Source organism: Diorhabda carinulata, chromosome 4, assembly GCF_026250575.1.
Source record: "Diorhabda carinulata isolate Delta chromosome 4, icDioCari1.1, whole genome shotgun sequence".
Lineage (NCBI taxonomy): Eukaryota > Metazoa > Arthropoda > Insecta > Coleoptera > Chrysomelidae > Diorhabda > Diorhabda carinulata.
This window is the reverse complement of record NC_079463.1, coordinates 9,496,410-9,521,486: the sequence shown is the minus strand read 5'-3', so window position 1 is coordinate 9,521,486 and position 25,077 is coordinate 9,496,410. Positions and strand designations below refer to the sequence as shown.

Below are 25,077 nucleotides of genomic sequence, written 5' to 3'. Positions count from 1 at the left end.
TCCATGTGAACATAGTGGGCCAGACAATTGCGTGACAAGAGATGCCTCAAAGTGCTGAGTGGCTGCCTCCGTTACACAACGTCTGATTGAGCCCTTATTCCTATTTACGTTTTTTTAATTAAAATAATGCCAAACTTGCATCTTCATGGTTTTGCGAATTTAATTAATTGCTTACATTTCGAATTTTTTAGGTCGTAATTCGATTATTTCTATTTAAAACAATTTTCAAAGTTCTGTAGACTCGAAGTATCGAACTATTTTGTTGTTACACCAACACTCATAATTTCACTGTCTGACGCGCGTTTCGATAATCAAGTTATCGTCTTCAGAGACTGAGACAGTGTAATTGTGAGTGTTGGTTTAATGATAGTGTACTCAGTGTGTTCAAATTGATTATCACTCAATTCCAGATATTACAACATAATTACAAGGGATTGATAAAATGAATTCACAATATAATAACTGTTAACTTCAACTAACCTGTATTTATTTATATCTTCAAAAAATACCCTTTTAAACATATTTCATTTTTAAAGTAGTCTTTTCACGCATTATATTAACGTAAATAAAAAACCAGGTACAAAGTAAGTTTTTCTAATATCCTTCATAATTGTTATGAGCATCATGAACATGTCCAACATCATCAATATTTTCCCTTTGATAATAAACTTCTTGCTTCAGATTGTTATTTCCTGGACGTTCATTATCATATGAGTTATATGTTACTGCAGAAGGATGGTTCGTATTGTAGTTGGTGGTTTGACTGGGATTATAGAACCGGTTCGGAGTGAATTGAGATAAATAACGAGATTGATTTCTTCTTTCATTAGAACCAGAACTATAGGTATCCTGATTTATTCTGCCATCATAATTTGAAGGATGGTATGGAGATATAGGTGATTGGATTCGATGAGGAGAATTTAAAATGGTTTGAGTGAGTTGGGAAGCAGAGTACGAGCCCGAGGAAGGAGTGACTCCAGCAGTGCTACCAATAACAGTACTGGATGTAATAAGGTTAGGAGGTAGAGGATGATAATTGATTAAGTAACCACAAGTAATTAAGTTTATTGCAGATATGAAACATATAACCCATATCTGAAATAAAAAGAATAATCGACATTTTAATAATTACCCTTAAAAAACTTATAAGCAAATGTAAAAGAAAATTAGTTGATTAGATAAGTCGTACTGGGTGCTTCAAAAATGTGTTATACTGCTAGACTGACATGACCAGTTAAATAAATTACATACATCAAGCCAAGTATCACAATATGATTTATCTGATAGTTCTTTAGATATTGTCATTGGAAGATTACACTCATTAGTAATAATTGTACATTATAAAACAAAAAGAAGAATCTAAATATGAAATTCCATCTAATATAAATTTAAAAAACAGGTCTGCTATAGTAGCTATTTTTGTGATTCAATAAGACGTCTTACTTGTGCTTTGTCGATCTCACCCAAGCATTTTATAGGGTACGATTGAGGGATGAAATAACTCTACAGGAGAGAAGGATGATTCACCCCAACATAATAAAAGTAATCAAAGACCTGAACACGGATAATTACACATACATCAGAATGGAAAATAAGCTGAGCAGTAGAATACCTGTGACGGCCGGTACAGGACAAGAGGACAGCATCAGCCCGATCTAGTTCAGCATCATAAAGGATGAGATTAGAAAAGAGGTAAAACAAGCTGGAAGAGGATACCGGATTGGAAACAAAGAAATAAAAATAGTATGTAATGTTGATGACGCAGTGATCATCTCAGATAACTTACAAAGGCTACTGTATAGGTTTGAACAAAGTTTTAAGATAGAAAAATGAAAACAAAGATTTATAATTTATATTGTTTCCAGCTTTAAGCTCCTTGAAAGGAGTATCAGCCGCACTTGGATTGCTCTCCTCGTGGCTAATACAAGCTGAATACAAGAAAATGAATTGTTTCATTTTTTATTTATTTATTCTTCTTTGATTGAAGATGTTTTGTTAGAATGCTTTTGGTTTTTTTTTTGGAAATTCGCCATTAGATCTCTTATAAATTGGGATTTCCATATTTTATGTTCTCCCTTCTCATATATTGGAATTTAGAACAACAAACGTAAAAAACCCGAAAAAATTTTGGTGTAAGCTAAAAAGTTTCATTTAGTATTTGTTAACATGTAAATAAAAGCACATCCTGAACACAAAATACGATGTCTACTTACTTGTATCTTCATATTTCTATTATCTATTTAACAATTACTTGAAAACTGAAACGCTCTGTTACTATTAATTCTATTTATACAAGTTAACAAGGTCTTTCTTAACAACGTTCTGAAATTTGATACGTTGAAATTGTTACCTTAAATAAACAAAGAAATAATTAGAAATCAGTGATACTTTGTATCGCATTACATTTATTAGTCTCGTTAATTTAATTCCTGTTTCAAGAAAAACGTTATTAAAGTACAACATTCTTATGATAACGTGGCCACTATTCGAGAAGAAACACCTGCCACCACAATTTAGGATCTCGCACAAACAAAATCAATGATGTCTTTCCAGTTCTACCCGTAGGTAGGTAGACTGAAGGTAAACTGTTTACCTTCTGTCTCTGAAGACGATAGCTTGGTTATTGAAAAGCACGTCAGACATTGTAATTGTGAGTGTTGGTGTAAACAGTATATTCAGTATTAACCGGTTTTGCACTGGACTTTTCAATTGATTTTTTGAAAGAGAATGTTCCACTAAACGCATATTATTTTGTACATTGATCTAGAAATAGTGGTGAAGGGGTTGTAAGTCACTTCAACTGTATACAAAATGTATTTATTTTTCCAAAATATATCTTTTACCCAATGGTAGCAATAACGTCTTTTTATATTCTTGCAAACAAAAATAACAAAAAAAATAATAAAAACCATAAAACATACACAAATTTTCTAAGCAGACGGATTGTTTTTACTAAAAATATACAATTGGTACAGTTTTGGTCTTCATCAAAACATTATTTAGCGAATCGGTCGAATTCAAACCCCAAACATCTAATGGCGCTCTAGCCATACAAGCAATCCTACAAAAAAATAATAAATTAGAGATTGTTAATACAATGTATTAATTTTCCATGAATATGTCATAGTAGATGAAACTTGTGTACACAATTATAACTCGGAACCAAAAATAGTTTCGAAACCATGACTCCATCCGAGGAAAACTACTACAGTGTTTTGGAATTCAGAAAGTTAGGTTAGGTTGGGTCTTTATTGATTGTTGAGAAAAAAGTTCACGATAACTGAACAATGTTATGATGATTTACTGACACGTTTTGAAGCGGGACTTGAGAAAAAATTATTGCATTTGTTGAAGAAAAAAATTCTATTGAATCACAACTATGCGCCTGCTCTTTGGTATTTAACCGAACTGCGTAACAATCCATTGCCTCATCCATCGTATCCACCTGAACTGACTTCTTCTGATTACTTTCTATTTCCAAACTAAAAAAATGACTTTGTGGAAAGCGATTCCACACAAATGAAAAGGTTTTTTAGATGCTATAAAAAATTGGACTAAGTATGTATTGTTAGAAGGAGATTTTTTTATTACAGTAAAGTAATTATTTTATTGAAGTCATGATTTCATCGAACCACACCCGAAAATAGACATGGGAATGAAGCTAGTACACGAAACATCAAGTGTATAGATTAATTTACAAGTAATAATATTAATTGTGAAATTCCATCGAGGCATAGGATACCTGAATATACTGAATGAGCTGCTGACTGGATTAACTGACCATGCTAAAATTTGAACACAGGCCGCGGGTGAATACCCAATTAATTTTATTGGCTTAAGATCAAATTAAGCGTTAATAATAAGGGCTGGAGGCACACTTTACTGATAGAGAACAATTGACTGGTGACTTTAAGCTCGTTATATTAAATAATAAAACACAGATGGCTCCGAGATGAATGGCTTTGACGGCACATGCTTCTGCAGAGGATATCCCAAACGAAGCGAATTTTTCTCGCCTTGTAAACCGAACTATTCGCTGTGATGGAATGTGGACTCACAATACTCAATGGACGCCATAGAAGCACTGTATGCATATGATGGAGTGTCAAAAAGTCCTACAAGAACTGATCAATAACTGTAAGGTCTAGCTCGTTTTGGTACCCGGTCACTTGAGCAACGATGAGGCTAACTCGCTCGTCAGATTGGTAAAATCAAATCCACCAAGACGTAAGACAATAAAAGGCACATATTGATGAGTCTTGTATCTTTTTTACCCACCAATTGCTTCGCTTAAATAGGCGCGAAATTCAACTGGTGACTAGACTTTTAAACGGACAACTCTTCTCCGCACTACGGACAAACCGGAGTGCCGATGGTGCATGGAATAGAAACTACAGAATACGTCGTCTGTGAGTATCCGGTTCAAACAGTTGGGCAAGCTTCACACCTTGCCTAGTAACGTCGCAGATTTCATGGATTTGACTTAAATATTCCTTGGCTGCCCAGTATTCTACTATGAATTATAAACAGGCAAGATTTCAATATGCTCGGTTGTAAATGGTAAAAACCTGTATAAATTCTAAATTTCTTACTGCTTATTTATATTCTGAATTTCATCGGAACAAAATTTTTTTACCTGCCACCAGAAATGGAATGTAAAAATTTCCAATAACTTGGCCTAAGATTTGTTGGTTCTAATATGGCTGCATGGAAAAGTACGGCGGTACTAAAGCAGTATAGCAGTTCTGTGAATCCAGATACCTTTGGTACAACACCTTTGTCAATTCCTAAATTATATGTCACCTGAAAAAAAAATTTCCTGTTAAATGTAAACCATAAATTTGAACCTCTTAGTAGGGCGAATGCAGATACAATAAGTACAGTATGAGGTGATCTAGAATTAGGTACAATAAATTCTAAAGGTTATATTCCCTATAGAAATAAGGGTACATCTTCACGAGGGTTGCTTCTCAAATTTTGGGATATGGCTACACTCAAGAAAAAAATGGAGAAGAACAGACAGAGCGTTTAGGTTAGATCGTGTCGGAAACGATACAATAAAAGATCGAATGAACTGTAAAGAGACAATTATAGAGCATATTGAGGGAAGGTAGTTGATTTGGTATGAGCACATGGAGAACATGAGGGAGGAATGATTACCAAAAAAAAATAATGAGCTAGAGCAGAAAGAGAGCAATAGTAAGATTATAATTGATGCATGGAATGAAAAAATCAATGAGTGAACGAAATCTGATCGATAGAACTGCAGCGATAAGAAAATGGTGGTAATAACACATTGAAGAACGTCGTAGGATGTTGGGTTACTTCCGGCTCTTTTTCAATTTAATCATCCTAGGTTTTAGATTGTTAATCTAACTACTGTAAAAGATATAATCGATTAAATATCAAAGAATTCGGGATAAAATAGAGACAACCCGTTAGCAGCACAAGTCTCACAAATAAAAATGAAGGAGAAACCTTCAAACCGTTTAGGAAATTTGAAAGCTTTTGAAGAATTTTACTTAGATGGTTTGACTTATTTCTTCAGCTGTTGATATGTGAAGTTAATGGTCTATAATCTCATTTCCATTACACCAATTGGAATAAAAATGTAATAAATGTTGGCAACGATATTGGTTCTAAGGCAGTACTTCGCGGAATGCACGTTAGAGACACAAAAGAAGAAAACATAAGAGATGTCATGAAAATTATGGAAGAAAGTGGTGAACGGAGTTTATTATATTGTTTATGTACATTATGTTGTCGCCGTTTTTATAGAATTAATTTCTGGAAAGACCTTTTTTGTTCGTTTACATTCTAGAGCCGAATTATCGAGAAATGCTTTGTGTATAAATAAGTGCTTTTTTATCAGAGAGTAAGTTAGTAAATAATCTGATATCATCCCGAATACATCGAGATAGACAAGTAAACGATGTGTTTAAATAAATTAATTTGTTAAGAATTCGATAAGTTTTTAGTTATAAGCATGACGGATTAAGTAAGTGCGTATAAAAACAGTTTGAATAGATTAGAAGAAAAAAAAATACAATACAAAATTATCTAGACATATACACAAGTTCTTTTTTAGATAAAACTCTTACCTGTGCCACTTTCCACATAACGTACAAAGCTATCGTGGAATCTGGATATCTACTGAAAGCTAATCCCGCTAAAATTCCTGCGGGTAGAGCATGTACAGGACTATCTTTACCTCTTATTCTCCTTAAAATACAAAGGCACGCCTAAAATAACAAAAGTAATTCAAAAAACTGAAATATAAAACATGATTTATGACTCTACAACAAAAATTATTGATTTCTATTAAAGTCACACTAAATTAAAAACAAGTTAAGGAATAAAACTGATAGATCAAGTCTCTTCTAAGAAAAAATTGTGGAAGTTGATGAATCAAAGGCTGATGAAACTGATTATATGAGGAAGGAAAATGTTGAGGAAAATTTTTGGGGCAATAAAAACAGGTGAAACACTTTGGAGAAGAAGAACTAACAAAAAACTGTAGGATTTATATAAATATCCATCAATAACAAGATGTATAAAATAATAAGATATTTGGGGCATACTAAAAGGATGTCAGGGAATAGTTTTGCAAAAAGGGTCGTTACAGTAGGTACAAAAAGGTAGGGGGATATCAAAAAAAAAGGTTGGATGTAATTTTGTTGGATATTAGAAAGGTAGAGCCGAATTGGAGCGTAAAATTACAGAGTAGCAATTTGTGAAATCAGTTGAAGACTAATGAGGAAAGAAAAATAAAACATGGGCCTTCTTAAAGTCATGTAGTAATGTAAATATATAAGTTAACATATTTATGAATATTTGTTTGGGTTTAAAGACATATTAATATATTTCGATACATATTTATTTATAACAAATTACGTAACATCAAAAAAATGAAGGTTACACATTTCATGTTATCTTTCTCTGATATTAATATTTAAATAGGGCCAAAGTACAAGTACAAAACTCTAATTATACCATGTAAATTGATAAAAATAACCGTTGTAGTGTATTTTATCCACTACAAGGTTAGTTCGGAAATTTAAAGTAGACAGAAAAAAAATAATTGGATTTGTTTTAGTTGGAATATTTATTTGTTTAGGATAGCTCTGATATAGAGAGATGTTTTCCTCTGCAGAGCTTCGGTTGGTAGCTAAATTATTTATGATGAACGAGTTTACAAGTTATGAATAAAGTACAGAAAACCAAAGAGGCGGTGAAAAACTGATCAAAAACTTCAAACAAAAATCTAATAGCTCCACAAAAAATAAAATAGAGTACCTAAAAGACACTAGACCTTCTTAAAATGATATATACGAGGATCACTCGCGTTGTCCCGAAAATTGTTGTGAAATACAAGAAACTTAAGGATCCTGCAGAATATACCGGATAAGAGCTAAGGCGTTCTTCGGCAACCATGTTGGTGGAAAGCGGTGCTGATTTGCACATTCTGCAACGACACAGAGGATGGCGTTCTTGCAAATTAGCAGAAGGATACATAGGAGAATCCATATAAAGAACAATAGGGGTATAACAAAAATTAACCCTCCTCACTTGCAAAATACAAGGTCTTCGACATTCTATCAGGATAATGAAAACATCTTCGAACTGTCTGCCTCGACAAAATCTTTAATAGTTCTAAAGAATGAAATATCGAAAGGACTAAACTTCCGGCATAATACAAATTGTATTTTTTTATTTAGCACACGGAAAAAAAATGTTCCGTGCGCCACCTTAAAGTTTTTGTAAAAACATGTAGAAACAAGATATAATAAAAAAAAAATAAACTAAAGCCTTGGACATTCAAATTCAATTAATTGAATATGTCGCACAAATAAGTTACTTTCATTAACCACTCGAAATCGTGAAATCTATACATTTTACGAAGTCTGGCCATTAAATAACGAGACTGCGCGCCTAGAGGGCGTCTTAGACGAGTGGGGTAAAAAACGATTAGTGCGTTGGATATCTGTATATCTTGTCTATGCACGTCCCAAAACACGTTTCCGTCTCTCAATCAATCTCAAATTTCTCGTTAATTGAAAAAACTCCGACTGAGTGCTAAAAATTGTTACAAGGCCTATGGGGACAATTCTCTATCTCGTGCGCGTGTTTTTGAGTGGTGTAAGCGCCCAGGTCGGCCGGTGACTGTTTCAACTCCGGAAACAGTGACCAAAATCGACCAAATAGTGCGTGCAGATCGTCGAATGAGCATCCGGATGATTGCTGAGGCTGTAAACGCCGATAAAGAAACGGTTAGAAAAATTTTACACATGACAAAAGTCTGTAGGAAGTTGGTGCCAAAAAATCTGACTCCTGATCAAAAGCTCTTGTGTCAACTGCTGCTCAGATTTTCTGGAAAGGTTAGGAAAAGATCTGATTTGAAAGGGACCCGATTTGAGTCGATCGAAGCGAAAAAGCAAAAAGCGGCAGAGCTCCTAAAGGCACTCACCAAAGAAGACTTCCAGCACTGCTTTGATCAATGAGAAAAAACGTATAGAAAAGTGTGAGGCGAGAGAAGGGGAGTATATTAAAGGGGAGCATTCGAATAAATTAGAATAAAATAAAACCCTTTTTCATAATCAGTCTCTTTATTTAATAGCCAGACCTCGTATTTAGAGGGTGGTTGTTCACTCTGAATAACCAAGTCTCTGTCCCTTAGCTCAAACAAACATTTTAAAAGGAATCGTTTATATCAATACAAAAGAAGGTGTTTAGGATCACTTCCCATTTCCTCGGAAAATTCAATGAAAATTTTGTTATTTAATGTAAGACACTTCAAATACTTGAAAAAGTTTTAATTCTTGTTCCAATTGTTTTTTGTTCCAGATTTTTTGTTTTTACAATTTTTGCCACGACCCAGCCGAATTTTTCTGCGAACCTGTTTACAGACCGCTCTTAAATACTATAAAATACTATTGAATGAAAGTTTATAATTATCTATGGGCGTTGAAATCACATCTATACAAAATAAAATAATAATATAATAAACGTAATTTGGTACCTTAATGGAATTCAAGTGTCCAAGGGACACCCGGAATGAATCATCTATGATGTGGGTGCCTATTAGGATCGTGCACCATAAATCATAATGAATACAAAAAACGTTGAGTTTAAGTAACTAAATTTATGATGAGTCACAATAATATAAAACAAAAATTTGGTAATCCGAGAGGATACGTTAATGGAAGGTAAAAATAAGAGATTGTATCTCTGGCTGGGTTATATTTGTGGAATGTTTTTAAATTTAAATAATTTTAAATGGGAAATTATTAAGTCAAAACAGGCACTAATGATGATGTCTTTGAATAATGGTGCGAACAAATGATAAATCTTCTTCTCCACTTGAGAGTTTTGGAAAAATTGCCCACAACCAAGCTGTTGAAACTTATTTACAGAATTGGTTGAATTCAAAGAATATGAATTTCCATCTCGGTTCTGTTAGAGAAGAAATTGATGAAATTGCAGAAAATCGCGGAATGACAGTGGTTAGTCACCACCCTATCATCAAGAATTAAACCCGATTGCACTGGTACGGGCACAGAGAGAAGTTTCAATAAAAAATAATTCTTTCAAAATGAGTGATATGAAACAGTTGTTTTTTAAGGTTGTAAATAATAATAATAAATCATGAAAACTGGAAAAAGGCAGTAAATCATACTATTAAAAAGGGAGAGAAAATGTGAACAACAGTTGAACAATATTACTGATTAAATGATCCAGCCACTCGTTGCGAATATTGGTTCCAAAGTTCATCTTCTTATTCTGGTTTCTATATTCAAATGATTTTTTATTGTTGTTTAAAAATCAAAATCAAAACCATTCATTCTATACAAGTCGTAAACATTTTAAATAGGTGTAATTATGAGGGTACATCCGATATATTTATTATATTTATAAAAATGTTTTCAAATTAAAATACTCGAGTGACTAGAATTATTGAAAAAAAATAATTCTAAAACAGAGCAGACCTAAAATCAAGAGCATGTAGAAGATAAAAATATTTTAATTGTCTACTAAAAGAAGTACCTACGGATTACGAATGCTTTATTATTTTAATATTCTTTTATTCACGAAAACAGATAATTTCACATAAATAGATTTTATAAAATGTCTACTTACCCTAAATAAACAATTATACATTCCTAAGAATATGGGCAAATTGAAAGTTTCTCTTTTAAATAAAATGCTTTTTATTGTCGTTGGCGACATAAATATCCTTTTTAAATTTAGGACTAATTTTAGGGTTACTTGCAAACCTAAACCTAAAGAGAACATTCTTCCGGTACCCTAAAAAATTATTTCTATTCAATTATATAAAACAGTGAAATCCACAAATAGTCTGTTTATCTATAGTACGTTTTCGGAAAATTGGATAGAAAATAATCCAATTTCTGAAGAAAATTCAAGACGAAAACTTGTGAAGCTTCTCGAAGTATTAAACAAAGATTTACTTAAAACAAAAAAAATGGCTAAATATTCTCAAAATTAATATAGTTCTACTAATATTGGCTTGGCGACAAATTTCGATTTTGTAGTAAATATGAAAAAAAAAACACTTTTCATTAACAAAGAACAGTTTTTAATCAATTATATATTTTCCATTTTTTTCAACCAGGTGCGATTGAACGTCATCATCATTTGTGAAATTTTGACCGTTCAAAAAATTCTGCAAACTTCGAAATAAATGGTAATCAGATGGTATCAGATCAGGGCTGTATGGGGGATGTGGCATTACTTCCCAGCCAATCTCCAATAGTTTCCCACAAATAGCCAAATATGTGTGAACCTTTCCGATTTCACAATTCTAGCCGTTGATTGCTTCATCCAGTTTCATTTATTGTAGACAGTAAACATCAGAATTGATCATTTGGTTCCTTGGAAGCACGTCAAAAAACCCAATACCTTTGTAATCATACCAAACTGAGAGCATGAGATTTTTTTGTTGTTTTTGAGCTTAATGCCGGGGTTTACCTTTTACCTTTTCGGCAATCATTCTTCTTTTGTACTATCCTTTATATTTTGCATCTCATTGTTCTTGCCCATAGCCTGGTCTACTTTTTCTGTTTCAAGGTAAGATTTATATTTGTCTGTTAGTTTAATTTTAATGCTTAGGAGCTAGACCGTCAAGCGCACACATTTTCAGGTTAGTTATGTTGTATTTCTTTGTTTGAAACAAGAAACTAACGACGGCGTTCGGGCATTGTCGGTTGGTGAAGGGGGCGAGACAAGAGTCGACTCAAAATAAAAAAGCATAAACAAGAACCAAATTAAGGATTAAATCTAATTGAAAATTCAAAACAAATAAAATAACAGAACAAATAAAATAACACACATTTAATTTTGGAATAAATGCATGCCCAGCTTTCAGTGTTGCCAATCCATATCATATCGATGACTTCTTAATCTATTTTCTTAATATTGTGATGTATGTCTTATATAAACAGAATCACAACTATTACAAGACACTTGATACGTAATTTTCCATATTTAAAGTATTAGTAACGGATTCTTTGTATGATCAGGATTTTTATTATAAAAAAAATATTAATATTACCTCTGTGATATAATACAGACAACTGAAAGGATGCGGACAGGTATTGCTTCTATCACAGCTCTTGATTTTATTAATTATATTACTATACACCTTCAACATTTGAGTAACGACATGGAATATCGTATTTTTCTTTTTGTAGACTTGCGAAGAAGAAGGAGAAACCGAAGATCCGTTTTCTTTATCTACTCTTCTGTGAAAACCGTTCGGTTCTCCAGATGTGTAACCTTCCTGTTCGTAAGGTCCGACTACAAACCTAAATGAAAATGTTTAAATGTGACATCGAATTTGAGCGTAGCAATTTTAAATTTAAAATTGTTTGTCTAATATATGAAGCCCCTACATAAAATAATAGTTAACGTCCGGAACCTGGAAATTATGCACAAAGAATGGAAGGGAGCAGTGATGGTCCCCAATCATAAAAAATGGGATCAACTAGAATGCTCAAACTACAGGGGGATATCTCTACCGAACTGTACTTATAAAATTCTGTCTAAAGTAATATCAAATAGTTGAAATAATCGGTGAGCACCAAGCAGAATTTATGAGTGAGAAATCAACTACTGACCAAATATTTGTTATGAAAGAGCTGGCCTCAAAATACTAGGTATATAAAAGAGATTTATATATACTATTTATAGACTTTAGGAAGGCTTATGATAGATCAAAAGTATGTGATGTGCTCAGAGAAAATAACATACCAGAAAAGATAATAAAACTTGTAAAAATGTGTGTTGAAGGCTCAAAAAGAACGGTCAGACTAGAAAAGGAATACACAGATACCTTCGATATCCCCACAGGAGAAAAACAAGGAGACGGGTTGTCCCCCCCTTATGTTCAATCTTGCTCTAGAAAAAATTTTGAAAGTAACTGAAGGTATTCCAAGTAAAACAAATATTGGAGGGAAAATAAATATGATGGTGTAGCTTTAACAGCGGACAGTAAGAGTAACCTGAAAATACTGGCACAAGTATTCTTAGAAGAAGCACGAAAAGTAGGATTTAAGGTAAATGAAGATAAGACTGAATATATGAAAATGGGGAGAGTTGCACAGCCCAATTATTCAACGTTATGGGATACAGCTTTAAAATTGCTGAAGAATTCAAGTACCTAGGATTTCCTATGAACAACATCAATAAAATAGAAGAAGTAATACAGAGGAGTTTAAAGACAGCCAATAGATATTTTTAGAGCCTATCGAAATACGAAAATAAGAATATACACAGTCATAATACAGACAGTTTAGTTGTATGGAAGTGAGATGTGGACACTAACAAAACACACTCAGAAAAAGTTAATAACATTTGAAAATAAAATATTAAGAAGGATTTATGGCCAGTTTTCAAAGGAAGAGTATAGAGAATACTGAAAAACAGAGAACCCAGAGACCGGTACAAACGACCATATATTGTGGCTGTGATAAGAAGAAGAATTAGGTGGCTGGGCCATGTAAGAAGGAATGAAGAGACAACAATAAGAAGAGTGTGGAGTGGTCAACCAGAAGGTAGGCTCACTGGGAAGACCAAGAGCAAGATGGAATTACCAAATGGATGAAGATGTAAGGAGAGTTGGTGGAGAAGTAGACATGGCTGAAGATAGAAAATTGTTGGCGAGGCCAAAAATCAACTTGGATTTGAGTGGCCACAGGAATAGTAGTAGTAGTAATAGTTGTCTAAAATAATCTTCATGAATACCTGCAAAATATACGAAAATAAAATCGTTTTTTACAATATGGTCCTACATTCCGAAATACGATGTGTTCCAGAATTGTGTACATTGTTTTACGAGGGTTGATACTTAAGTGCTGATATTTGGCAATCCTGATGTGAATATGTCAAATTTGATATATTAACATCATATTCACGTATAAAAATTTGTGTAGATTGTAATAGATTGACTTTTTATTGGTTGAATATCGCTAATGTGATGAAATTTTTAGTTTTGATTATGTTTTACATATCAATTAAAATTTTTCTAAAATCTGACGTACAATTTAATTTTAATGCTCGTATAAAAAAAACTGTTTTCGATTTCGAGCAAAATAAGGAAAAAAATTATATCAGTTGAAGAAACTAAGGAAAAGTTGAGTAAAAATTTTCTATGAAGTGTTCTGAATGAGAATACTCTACTATCTGTTAAAACCGATTGCTGTCACCACATCTTTAAATATTTTGCGCCATATTGGAAAAAATAAATCATTAGTTCTCATTAACTTATCTTGAATAGATAATAATTTTCGAACTCGAAAGCTTGGTTGATCGATTTTTATTTCCAGTACCAGTTTCTTCTGAGAATTTCTAGATATTACAATACCAGGTCTACCAACTAAAATTCTAACCTTATTTCTTCATTGGGAGCTACCCGGAACTAAGTCAGTGTATTGGATGAGTGCTCGTTAGATATGTTCTGTTATAGAACATTCCTAAATGTCACTGATGTAAATATGTCAAATCTGACAATGCCATCATAAAGCTTGACATTGACACAAGTGTTGTCATACGAGTGCTATTTGAGTTGTTTACAGATATATTCATCTTGGTCAAATGGAATAAAATCGGGAACATGTGGATGACGATTAAAGTAACAGCTTTGTGCCGAACAACTCGCCACCGTGGTCGCACTTCGCTACATGATGAATAACGTGTATTTCGTCGTCCAAAAGCGACTTTTATGCTAGAAAACATCGATGCTGTGCGTAAACTGATAATGCAAGATTGTCATGTGACATACCGTGAGATTGAGGCATGATTAGGCATCATTGCCCCTCATTTGCGTTGAACACCGCGACACAGGCGACAAATACTGGTCCTGTGGATATGAACACGTAATTAAACAACAATCGACTGTAAGGGTTTTTCAACACGAGCCAAATCCAACAAAACGAAGCACTTCGTCGCCTGCTTATTCAGAATAACTGGACATGTTGCCACCGTTCCATTAGGGCAGAGTAGAACCGTCAATTCGGATTAGTACTTATCATATTAGATGTTTTGGAGGTACCTCAATAGGTGTGGAAAAAATGCTTCGACAATTCGTTCAAACGCATGTAATGAAAAACAATAAAGCCAAATCCAATTATAAATATTTGTTTCCATTTGGTCATCTCGGAACTTAAGTAGCAGCCCTCGTATTTATATTTTTGGACAAAAATAGCGTTCATATATTTATGGGATTACCTCATTATTCTGAACATTGCATCTTCGTGGTTGTTATCAGCATCAGATTTTTTATGGTAACCACTTTTGAAAAATAGAGAGAGTATGGCCATGCTCAAACTAAAAATTATCACATCTCCGTGCTTAATGCTTCGAACTAAATTTCTGGATTTGGCCATATTCCATAACGTTTCGGTGGCTATGTTACTGACATAAAGAGCCAAAAGGATGCGTCTGCTTGGTCTTTCTATTAAAATTGAAAAAACACTAGAAAGAAAAGATGGTACTGCAGATACTGTTAAAATATTGAAGTTGCCCAAAGTTTTCCTGTAACAAATAGTGACAAATCAAGTTTTATTTTGTCATTAAGTAAAAATAGTAACACTGGTCCTTAGTGCTAGTTACAGTGCAAATATATATGAAGTAGCCTTTGAGCAAAGAGTCATCTGAGTAATCCCGAAAATATTTTAGCAAATATTGGACCCACTCGATCAATTCAATTGAGAAAATGAACAGAAGTATAGTAATTTATGATAAATTTTTTGATTTTTCACTTTTTATATGTTTGTTTTTGATAAATCGTCTTGATTTTAGGTCTCTTTTGATAAAAAAAATTGGTAAAATTAACGTTTCCATCTATTTCGGCCAGTATGAAAACAGAACATCAGATTGACAATTTACATAATAATTTCAATTTCAAAATGTTATTTTCTTAGAATCCATACTATAATAAAACTGAAGAATAGACGTGTCTGTCCATTGGTTTGTTTTTCAAAAAAATTATTCAATGTGATAAAAGAAGTGTAGCTGAACACAAAAATACAAGTTTTGAAAAAAATGTCCGTCTGCCTGTCTGTTTGTACACGCTAATCTCTGGAACTACTGGACGGATTTTCATAAAACTTCTTCTATAATTTCTTCAGCTTCGCTGTTACATCTTTCCTGTTCTTCTCTACGGATGCGAAAGTTGGACCATGTATGCGGCCACAGAGAAGAAAATTGATGCGTACGAAATGTACGCGTAAAGGCGAATGCTGCGGATATCTTGGACAGAACATAAGACAAACATAGAGGTCCTACAGCAAATGGATAACTTCTCACCACAATCAAGGAGAGAAAGTTGCAGTACCTAGGAGAGGCGAGCGATATGAGTTTCTCCTCCTAATAATAGAAGAGAAGATCGAAGGAAAACGGTCGGTCAGCCGTAAACAAAATTCATGGCTGAAAGACTTGCGCAGATGGCTCGGACAGACGTCTACAGAAATTATAGAGCTGCGGTTTCTCGTGCGACAATAGCCATTTGGATCGCCAACCTCCGTAGAGAGACGGTGTCGTAAGAAGAATAATGTAACAAATATGTAAAGTAATCTCTTTTCGACGAATGTAAATATTGTTACATGATTCGATAAAAGGCGTTTACACACGAATTACGTACAATATTTTTACCACTATCAATAGTTAGTTAGTTTTGTCTGAAAATAGATTAAAAGGTCATCAATACAATAAAAAAAATGCATTATTAAACATGTAATATCAAAAAGACAAATTCGATTATAAGAATTCGAAAAAATATTGAAATGGAATCAAAAATAAGAAACATGATTCGCATACATAGGAACGAGAAAGCTGTAAATTATAAAAAAGACCTAAACAAATTTATAGTTCTACATTTTAATGTAAATACAAACAATTTAATTAGTGGCTGTTGCATATTTTCGGGGTGTAACAACTAACGAATCATTATTATTTGTGATTAAACAGGTTTTTTTCATATTCATGTTGTGGGTGATATATTGATTTATAATCGTCGTATTTTGATGAACAACAAAATAGGTGGTAATGTCAATTGTTTACATGTTTCTGAATACTAATTATTATCTAATGAAACAGACCTAAAATAAAGACGATTTATCAAGTAAAGTAATTTTGATGTAGAGATATGATAAGCAAATAAACAATATTGCAAATGAACCTCCTTCAGACTGATATTTCTAAACCTGGATTTTCCTGCAGATAAACTGAAAAATATTATTTATTTCGCACTTGACTGAAGTATTTGTGAATTTATTGGCTTTTCCAAAAAGTGAAATATTATAAATATTTATAATAAGTTTTAATGGATCTCATGCTATTTTGAAGACTAATAATTTTAGTCAACAGGAATATTATGCTACTCACATAGAGGGTACAATTGAAAAAATATTTTTATTTGCATTCTCCGAGAAAACTCACTATGTTAATGTATATTTTTTACACCACCAAAAAGAAAAGATTTCAACGATCAAAAAGCCCACCGACTTATTCAAAAAAGCCGTCATTTTGACGTGAGAATTTTTGATTCATGCATTATCGATATTAAGTCAAAATAAGATGAAAAAATAAATATTTCAAATAAAAAAAATTACAGTATATTTGGCACATAAAAGTTTTCACCAATTTTTGTAAAGAAAAATTTTTTTTAAAAATCGGTTATAGTAGCTGTCACTGAAAACAAATATCTGATGAATAATTTAAAAAAAATATAGTTGAAGTCAAAAGTTTACAGTAGGTCGATTAATATGGACCCTTTAAACAATTCCACCAAAAGTTATAACCGTTATTTTTCACAATATTGGCGCAATGAACAAGAAAAACAAGTGGCATCTACATATTAATTTTCTTCAAAAATCATTATCAATTGTGTATCAGGGACGAGGGTTGTCACTGCATATTTCAACAATCATTAAATTAACATTACGATCAGAGATTCTCGTTAAAAATCCGTCAAACCGCCCTTGTATATTTTTGATTAAATTTTACATCTAATAGTATCGTTATTAAAGTATTGCTTGTTGGTTAATTAATACAATTTATTAGAATATAAAAAGTACCTTAATAAACACAAAAAAAGTGAATATCCAAATCCTGTGAAACTGAGAAAAGCTGTGGACTGAATTATACCATATAGAGTTTTTTTCAAATCTTCTTTTGAAGGTATCTTTCCCTTCATCAACAATGTTAACTGGAAAATAAAACTTTCTTTAAAACAAACAAAAGTTGATCGATTTTCTTAAATATCCAACCATTTTATATTTATAGAATGACTTCATGGGAAACTATGAATGTTGGAGGGATAGAATGAAAATTCGTGTCATACAGACCAAGAAAATAACGCAGGTCTCTAACTTCGAAGTAAAACTTGATTTTTACCATATTTTTTCATATTTCAGTGGCATCAATTTCAAAATGATTTATTTCAATTATTTATTTAGAATTCGATGTTCCGGACAAAATTTCGATACCTCACCATCTAGACCAAAAAATTTCTATCTTATCGTTTTATAAGAAAATGCCTGGCGCCTATTGACGGATTTTATTCATAGTTTAAATAGATATATCACATAATTATTTCCATTGTATATTTTCATTAATAGATATACACTACCGGTCAAAAGTTTTTGCCTACCCCATTATCCATCCATTCAATTTAAATATAATACACTTCAACAAATTTTTCTTTCATAAATTGTCAGCGAAGATCGAAACGGTGTCTTACAAACCGAAAACAATAATATCCTTTATTTGTTTATATGAGGGAAGGTTTATATTTTAACGGTGAGTGCTTCGAGTTAAAACTTACAAGTACAGGCTGATCTGATTATTATTCTGTGAAATATTTCTTCGGTGTTTATGATTGCAGTTTAGTCCCAGTTAGACCTGGGAGACGCGAGAACGGACTATGATTTATACTTTTTGCACTAAGACCTACTCACGGGCCCCGAAATAACAGCACAGATCTGCCTTTGAGTGGGCTAAGGAACATAAAAGTTGAAATTATAGAGAGTTGGAGAGAGATTTATGGACTCATGAGTCGAAGTTTGAGGTTTTTGGTTCTAAGAGGCGAGGCAAAGGATGTTAGATCCGTGTGTAATCTCGACTGTAAAACACGACAGTGGCGCGTTGATTGTTTCATAACAATCGTAACAAGTTCAAGACCCTGTACAATATAAGAGAAATTCAAGAATGATGATTTGTTGCGGCCAAACCATTCGAATAGTAGTAAAAATTACAAAACACTAATACGTTATTTTCTCGGTATGTTCAAATTAATCACCCTGTATTTCATGTGGGTAGCGAAAAGTACTACCAACAAACTTATTTTTATATCAAGCATTCCCTATACCTAAAATTATCAGTTCTTGAGATATTTTGATTTTTCTGTGACATCTGTGACAGAAATTGATGTTTTGCTGGCAGATACTGAAAACCCACACAGGAGTATTTCCAGCGAACAAGGGCTGAGCTACTACGTTGACGAAAACAAAATGCACCCTAACGACATTTACTTGCAACAGGAATTGTTGAACATTTTGTAGTTAATCAACGGAGAGACTTTTCGACCATGTTCTATTTGCATATGAAGCCACGTTTAATAAAAAGCTAGATGGTCGTTGAATGTGTGGAGAAGTATTTAAATTTTCTATGTTTCACTTCGTACACGTCAAAGAAAGACGAAGACTGCAGGAAAATAACCTCACCCCTAAAACACCTGCGATTGATCTAAAACTTACAGCAGCTCATCGGCAAGCGTTTTGTACAGTATCATCTAAATTGAACATTGGAACAATGGGGATCTGTTCTGTTCTCAGATGAGACCAGAATATGCCTCCATGGTAGCGACCGAAGATGGAAAGTGTACTGAAGACCAAAATATCGATTTGCAGATTGCTGCTTTGAAGAACGGAGTGCTTATGAAGGTGGTTCCTGCATGATCTGAACTGCAATTTCTATAGGAGCGCAAACCGACCCTGTGTTCATTCGTGTCAAAGGATGTTGTTGTTGCATGATGGTGCATCGTTTAAGTTAATCTATTAAATAATGGTGAACTGAATGAACTAGTTCCTGAAAGATAGATCGGGAGAAATGATCCAATACAAAGGTCACCAAATTCCAATGAAATGGACTCATTTTTCTGGAGTTACGTTAATAACGAAGTGTACAAAATACCTCCAACAACAAGGGGTGACATGATGGAGAGAATACGAAATGAATTTCGGAATGTTTTATAGAAACACTTCGTAGTGTAAGTAGCTCTTTCAATTATCGCTGTCAAGCATGCATATATGTCTTTGGAGATAATTTCAAGCACTCATTGTGATAATAAAGATATCCACGTATACTGTAGTAAATAAGATAATTTTCTGGAATAATCTGTAAGATTTTGAATATCATATTATGAAGACTCATGATGGCTATAATCCCTCAAATTTTCAATTTGATATCTTAAAGGACAAATGCATTGAAATCTATCATACTAATCAATCACCCTCTATAATTGTAATTTGCTTATGGTGCAACGATTTAACGATTTAACAATTTGTTAACGAGCTTGTGAAATTTGAATTCCGCTTTTACAGATAGATCACGCACCATAAACACTAATTAATGTCGACTAATAATATTAACGGAAAATTTTGTTGCCAAATACTTAAACAGTGGCACAAACATATTAGAAAGAAAAAATATTTAACGCGAAATACAATCTATCCCCCCCCCCCCCGAAGTATACAGTTTGTTCTCTTGTAAGAAAGTTCCCGATTCAAATTTTGGTTTCTTGAGGTTTAGATCTGTTTGATTAAAGACTAATTTCCAACATGAGTTTTGAAAAATAAAGTATGCCTGGGAAATTTCTATAACTTATTTTTCCGTGACTTCTACGTGGTAAATATGAAAAAAAGATATTGGGATTTGGGTTAGAACAAACATCTAGGACCATATTTCAAATTTCAAGATGAGTTTTCACTATAATTTTCAATATATATATATATATATATATATATATATATATATATATATATATATATATATATATATACGGTTTTTGAGTTCGACCGTCGTCGGTTGTGCCTTGCTCTTAACATTTCGCGAACAATAGAGGTTAGCACCTTCGGAAATGCGATTAGTTCGGCTGGACGTTGATGTGAAAAAGAGTTCTTTCTGATTAGGATAGGGATATTATTAATGTGGGAGAAGTTATATATTAGCTTTGGCCTTGATATAGGAAAATGTCCTCTGGGTGACTGCAGTTGTGGTAGATTTAGGATGATAGAGTGCACTACAATAGAATAAAAAGAGAAAAAAATAAAGTGTGGGCGGGTAGCAGGTACAGTTGCGGCTGTATTATTTCCTTTCGTTAACAGTTTAGCTGGTAAACCGGTTCACCAAGTTACAGAAAAAACACATCTGCAACATCGACGAACGACGAATTGGGATTTGGAAGAGGCTTTCACCTAATCTAGAAGATGTTTTGGCCAAAGAATTGTTTTATATGATGGTACAAACCACGTATCAGGATTGGAAGTCATTTAGACGGTTCGGAATAGGTGTCATGTCAATATCGACTATAAACGGTAATAATGGCTCAGCCCCAGACACTTCCATAAGCATTAACTAAGAATGAACTGTTTGCAAGAAGAGCTTTTTTAGTAGATTGTTAGGTGTGGTAGGCGTTTACTCCATATTCGATAATGAGACGGTAGTAGGTTTTATACGTATGAAGTAAGGTAAGAGGGTAGGTTCGTACGAATTTTCCTTCAAGTGTCTTGAGAGGACAGACTAGCCTCCGTACTCTGTCCAATGTATCGTTCAGACCCGCCGTCTCAAATAGACGGAACTTCAGACATTCTCCCCAAAGCCTTAGGAAGAAAATTTAAGATAGAAGTCGCTCCTGGTATTGGGATCTTTGAAGATCACGGCTTGGGTTTTTTGTGAATTAAGAGTCACTCTCCATCTCCGGCACAAATCTCAGAATTGAATCAGGATATTTTGGGATCGGTTGATAGAGCTTATGTCTGGGGAGGAAGCAATTAGTGCGGTATCGTTCGCATATAATTAAATATTTTCCAAGGAATGACGAAGATATGGGGTATCATACGTATAAGCTCGTATCTACGGGTAATTCGGGTAGGCTGTGCCAACTGTTCGTTCGTCTCGACTGGTCTTCCTTCGGTCGTGACGTCCGTCCCGAATATATCTTTGTTGAATGTAGCGGTTTTAGCATGTTTTACTATTGGAATAATTGTTCAAGTACCTTCAGTGTTTTCTCTATTCTGTTGAAATTTGAGGCATGCTTATGAATTTCTATAGCTTTCCTGTAGAGTCTAACCTGATAAAATGAGGTAGATTTGAGAAGGTTGGTGTATGGTGTATCCCAAGCGGCAGTTAGCTTTATGCTCCTTGATTCTTGTACTAATAGACCTTTTTGTTACTCCTATATATGCCCTTCCATATACATAGAGTATGTGGTAGATGAATGAGGGTTCCTGTTGTTTTTAGCAGATTTTAGTCTTTCTTTTAGTTCCATTCTTGATTTTTATATCGTCTTTATATTTGCTTTTTGAAGTAAACGGCCAATTCTGTCTATTATTCTAGGAGTATATAGTAGGAATGCTCTGGGTGCTGGTTGTCTCTTATCGTTTTCTGTTGTTTCCTTTTTGCATTGTTTTTTATTCTGTATTTCGCTTGTTGTCTTCGATCTACATTGTGAACTGCACATTTTGTTGTATATTATTTATGTTGGTGGAAAATTCCTGAAGTTTCTCTGGTCCGTGACTCCATACAATGAAAGTGTCGTCGACATATCGGAATCACATTTTTGACTTAGAAAGAACACTATTTAAGGCTTGTTGTTCGAATTTCTTAATGATGAAATTTGCTTCTACCGGACCTAGACCGCTTCCCATTGCTACTCCTTCGTTCTGTTCGTAAAATTTGTTGTCCCATTTGATGTATGTAGCTGTCTAGCAATGCTTGAATAACCTTAATATGTCCTCTGGAGAGGTTAATATGTCTTTAAAGGACTCACAATGGGGTTTTAGAAATGGTAGAAGCACAGACGACCAAATATTTAAAATAAGGTTTTAAGAATAAGTTTACATAGTTGTACTTATTATATTCAACAATGTATTTAACTATTTTAGAAATAATTCCACGTGTTTCACCAATAAAAATAATTTTATGTAATATATTTTCAAACTCTTGATTAGAACCATACAAATAGATTAATTTATTCTTTACTGTATAGTCTAAATGTAAACATGAATGACTTTCTCTTTCTGTTTGTATGTGATTCATGGTATCATATACACTGCGACCCAAATAATCTATTGACACCTTTCTTTTGCTGTAGCTCTGGGGATCCCACTCCTTTCAGAAAGTTCACAATGTGGAATGACTGCAGCTGCCGAAGATCTTCATTTTCTATTTGATACAACTCCAGGTATGATGCTCTACTAAACGTTTATTGTTCTTAGGTTGATATATTTCATAGATTATCTTTGGTTATAGTTTTCCAAAACTATCTTCGCCTGTCTTGGCCCCTGAAGATAATCCCATTTCCTCCACTCCAATGTGTCCTGAAACCAATTCGAGGGTAGGGTAACTTTTGGTAGGTGATAATCTCGCGTTTGCGATAATTTCTTTCCAAGTAGAACTGGACACATTATTGGCCCGTACACTCCTATTCTAGTTATGTCTGTTATTTCAAAGTCATCCTTATTCCATTTATTGACATTTCTCTTAATTTCTAATATGGTGTTTTGATCCCGATCACTTTTAGAGCTTAGTTTTGTGGTTAATTTTTTCTTAAATTTTTCTCTTTCTATTTAGTTTAGCAATTGCAAATTGACAGTTCATGGCAAATTTTATCCGTTGCAATGAGTCTATGACGGAATTTCTGTTTTTCAATGGCAATTTCGAGGGTTTCGCTTAATAATTTCTTTTTAACAAAATCTAATAAAACAATATTGAACCAAAGTTTAGTTTTTAAAACCAACTATTAGGCAAATTCAACACCTGCGATAATACGATAACAAGAACTAAGCATAAAACTATATGGAGAGCAGTGTTAGACCGTTTTATTCAAGTCAAGTGTTGTATTGGTTTTCAAAAAATTGCGAAACAAAGTCTTATCCAAATAACCTCTTTTTTATTTTGTTCAACAAATTATATTTGACATTGAACATACTAATATAAGTTATCGTAATTTTGAAAATAATTGATTATTAGTATACATTGAGTAGTGAAATATTTAATCAGTAGATACTATTAACGAAAGTGGAGTTTCAAATTTGAAATTAAATAGGTGTTCAATTATATTACGAGAAATTGTTTATTGAATATTTATTGACTCCAACTGATAAGTAGGGTGAACTAATTAAATATTTGAACTAATTTGAAACATTTGAACAAGTATTAATACTGTTTTTATTTTCGAAATTTCTGTCAAGATTATAATGTGAAATGAATGTCTTTTTTTTTTCTTTATATTGTTATTTTTAATTGAATTGCAGCAATGGTTCAATCTTGTAATAATATACAGTTTTTCAATATATTTCTTAAAAATAATAGGAGGAGGGAATATAGATAATATCTAGTGTCTAAAATCCACTCCTTTCCAATTTTTATAATAATATGACAATTTTTGTGATATTAAAAGTTTTCATTAGAATCGTTTCTATGTCATATTTATGGTTGTTTTCCAAATATACTTTTTGAGAATTTGTCCAAAAACTAAAATCATTGGTGGTTTAGTAAGAATACGAGAAAAAACAGTAGTAGTACAGTGCCTTCTAAAATTTGCTAACTACCTTTTAATGATAAAAGTACTTCACCAAAACATTAGCTATACAATTGATATTATTGTCTATTATAAAAAATATGTTGTTATTTTATCAAACAATACTAAGAAAATAATAAACCTTAAATAGAAAAAAAATATTTTTCTGAAATATTATTGAAATCACAGGCTATGAAAAGTTACCTATTCATTGTATAACTAAATAATAAAAATAATCTTTATTTGCAATTGAAAACATATCGTGAAATAGTTATTAAATTTACATTTTTTAATAATTTATTCCCTCTAAAAATCCACTTTCATAATTTAAATAATGAAGCGTTTTATAAATTATAATAATAAAAGTATACGAACCATGTAAACAGTTCCATAGATTCTTAAGGAATCATAGATACAGTACAAATAGAGACCACAAGTAGCCTGAGCGCAACTTTCAGTCCAAGGATGTACATATTCCATACAAGATGTTGTTATGGGACTTGTTACTGGAATTATTTTGCTAAAAGTTTGAGACATTTTAAAAATTGTACGGAAAAACTTGATGTTGAACTATTATACACAATAAATAAATTATTTGGAAATATTTATTTTTATTATCGTCTCTGTATACATAACCAGTCTTTAGCACACACAATTTCGTAATGATTATGTTGTTATTATAATGTTTATAAATGTTACAAAAATACTGATTAAAATTTACTCAAATGTCACTTCTCAGCTGGAAGTGACAGCAAGAA

The 25,077-nt window shown here is 32.9% G+C and overlaps 2 protein-coding genes across 2 annotated transcripts; both read right to left on the bottom strand.

Annotated features, from left to right (window-relative positions):
- Positions 1 to 459: 459 nt before the first annotated feature.
- LOC130893270 (uncharacterized) lies at positions 460 to 2,351 on the bottom strand. The gene is made up of 2 exons (XM_057799231.1): positions 2,214 to 2,351; positions 460 to 1,095 (listed from the first exon to the last, which is right to left on the bottom strand). Exons 1-2 carry the CDS (start codon positions 2,223 to 2,225, stop codon positions 595 to 597), a joined length of 513 nt encoding a protein of 170 aa, XP_057655214.1. The 5' UTR covers positions 2,226 to 2,351; the 3' UTR covers positions 460 to 594.
- A 450-nt stretch (positions 2,352 to 2,801) lies between these two features.
- Positions 2,802 to 25,069, bottom strand: LOC130893269 (transmembrane protein 135-like). The gene is made up of 8 exons (XM_057799230.1): positions 24,695 to 25,069; positions 17,595 to 17,725; positions 14,746 to 15,051; positions 11,573 to 11,825; positions 10,138 to 10,305; positions 6,102 to 6,242; positions 4,637 to 4,803; positions 2,802 to 3,061 (listed from the first exon to the last, which is right to left on the bottom strand). Exons 1-8 carry the CDS (start codon positions 24,854 to 24,856, stop codon positions 2,953 to 2,955), a joined length of 1,437 nt encoding a protein of 478 aa, XP_057655213.1. The 5' UTR covers positions 24,857 to 25,069; the 3' UTR covers positions 2,802 to 2,952.
- Between the last annotated feature and the right edge of the window lie 8 nt (positions 25,070 to 25,077).

What these genes read in the sequence shown, in the direction of transcription:
- LOC130893269 (XM_057799230.1), bottom strand. Translation starts at nt 24,856, where the DNA reads ATGTCTCAAACTTTTAGCAAAATAATTCCAGTAACAAGTCCCATAACA. An exon ending in TTATGTGGAAAGTGGCACAG is followed by an intron (nt 4,804 to 6,101) that starts GTAAGAGTTTTA and finishes TTTTTTTTTCAG; the next exon opens with GTGACATATAATTTAGGAAT. An exon ending in CATTCCATTTCTGGTGGCAG is followed by an intron (nt 3,062 to 4,636) that starts GTAAAAAAATTT and finishes ATTTTTTTGTAG; the next exon opens with GATTGCTTGTATGGCTAGAG.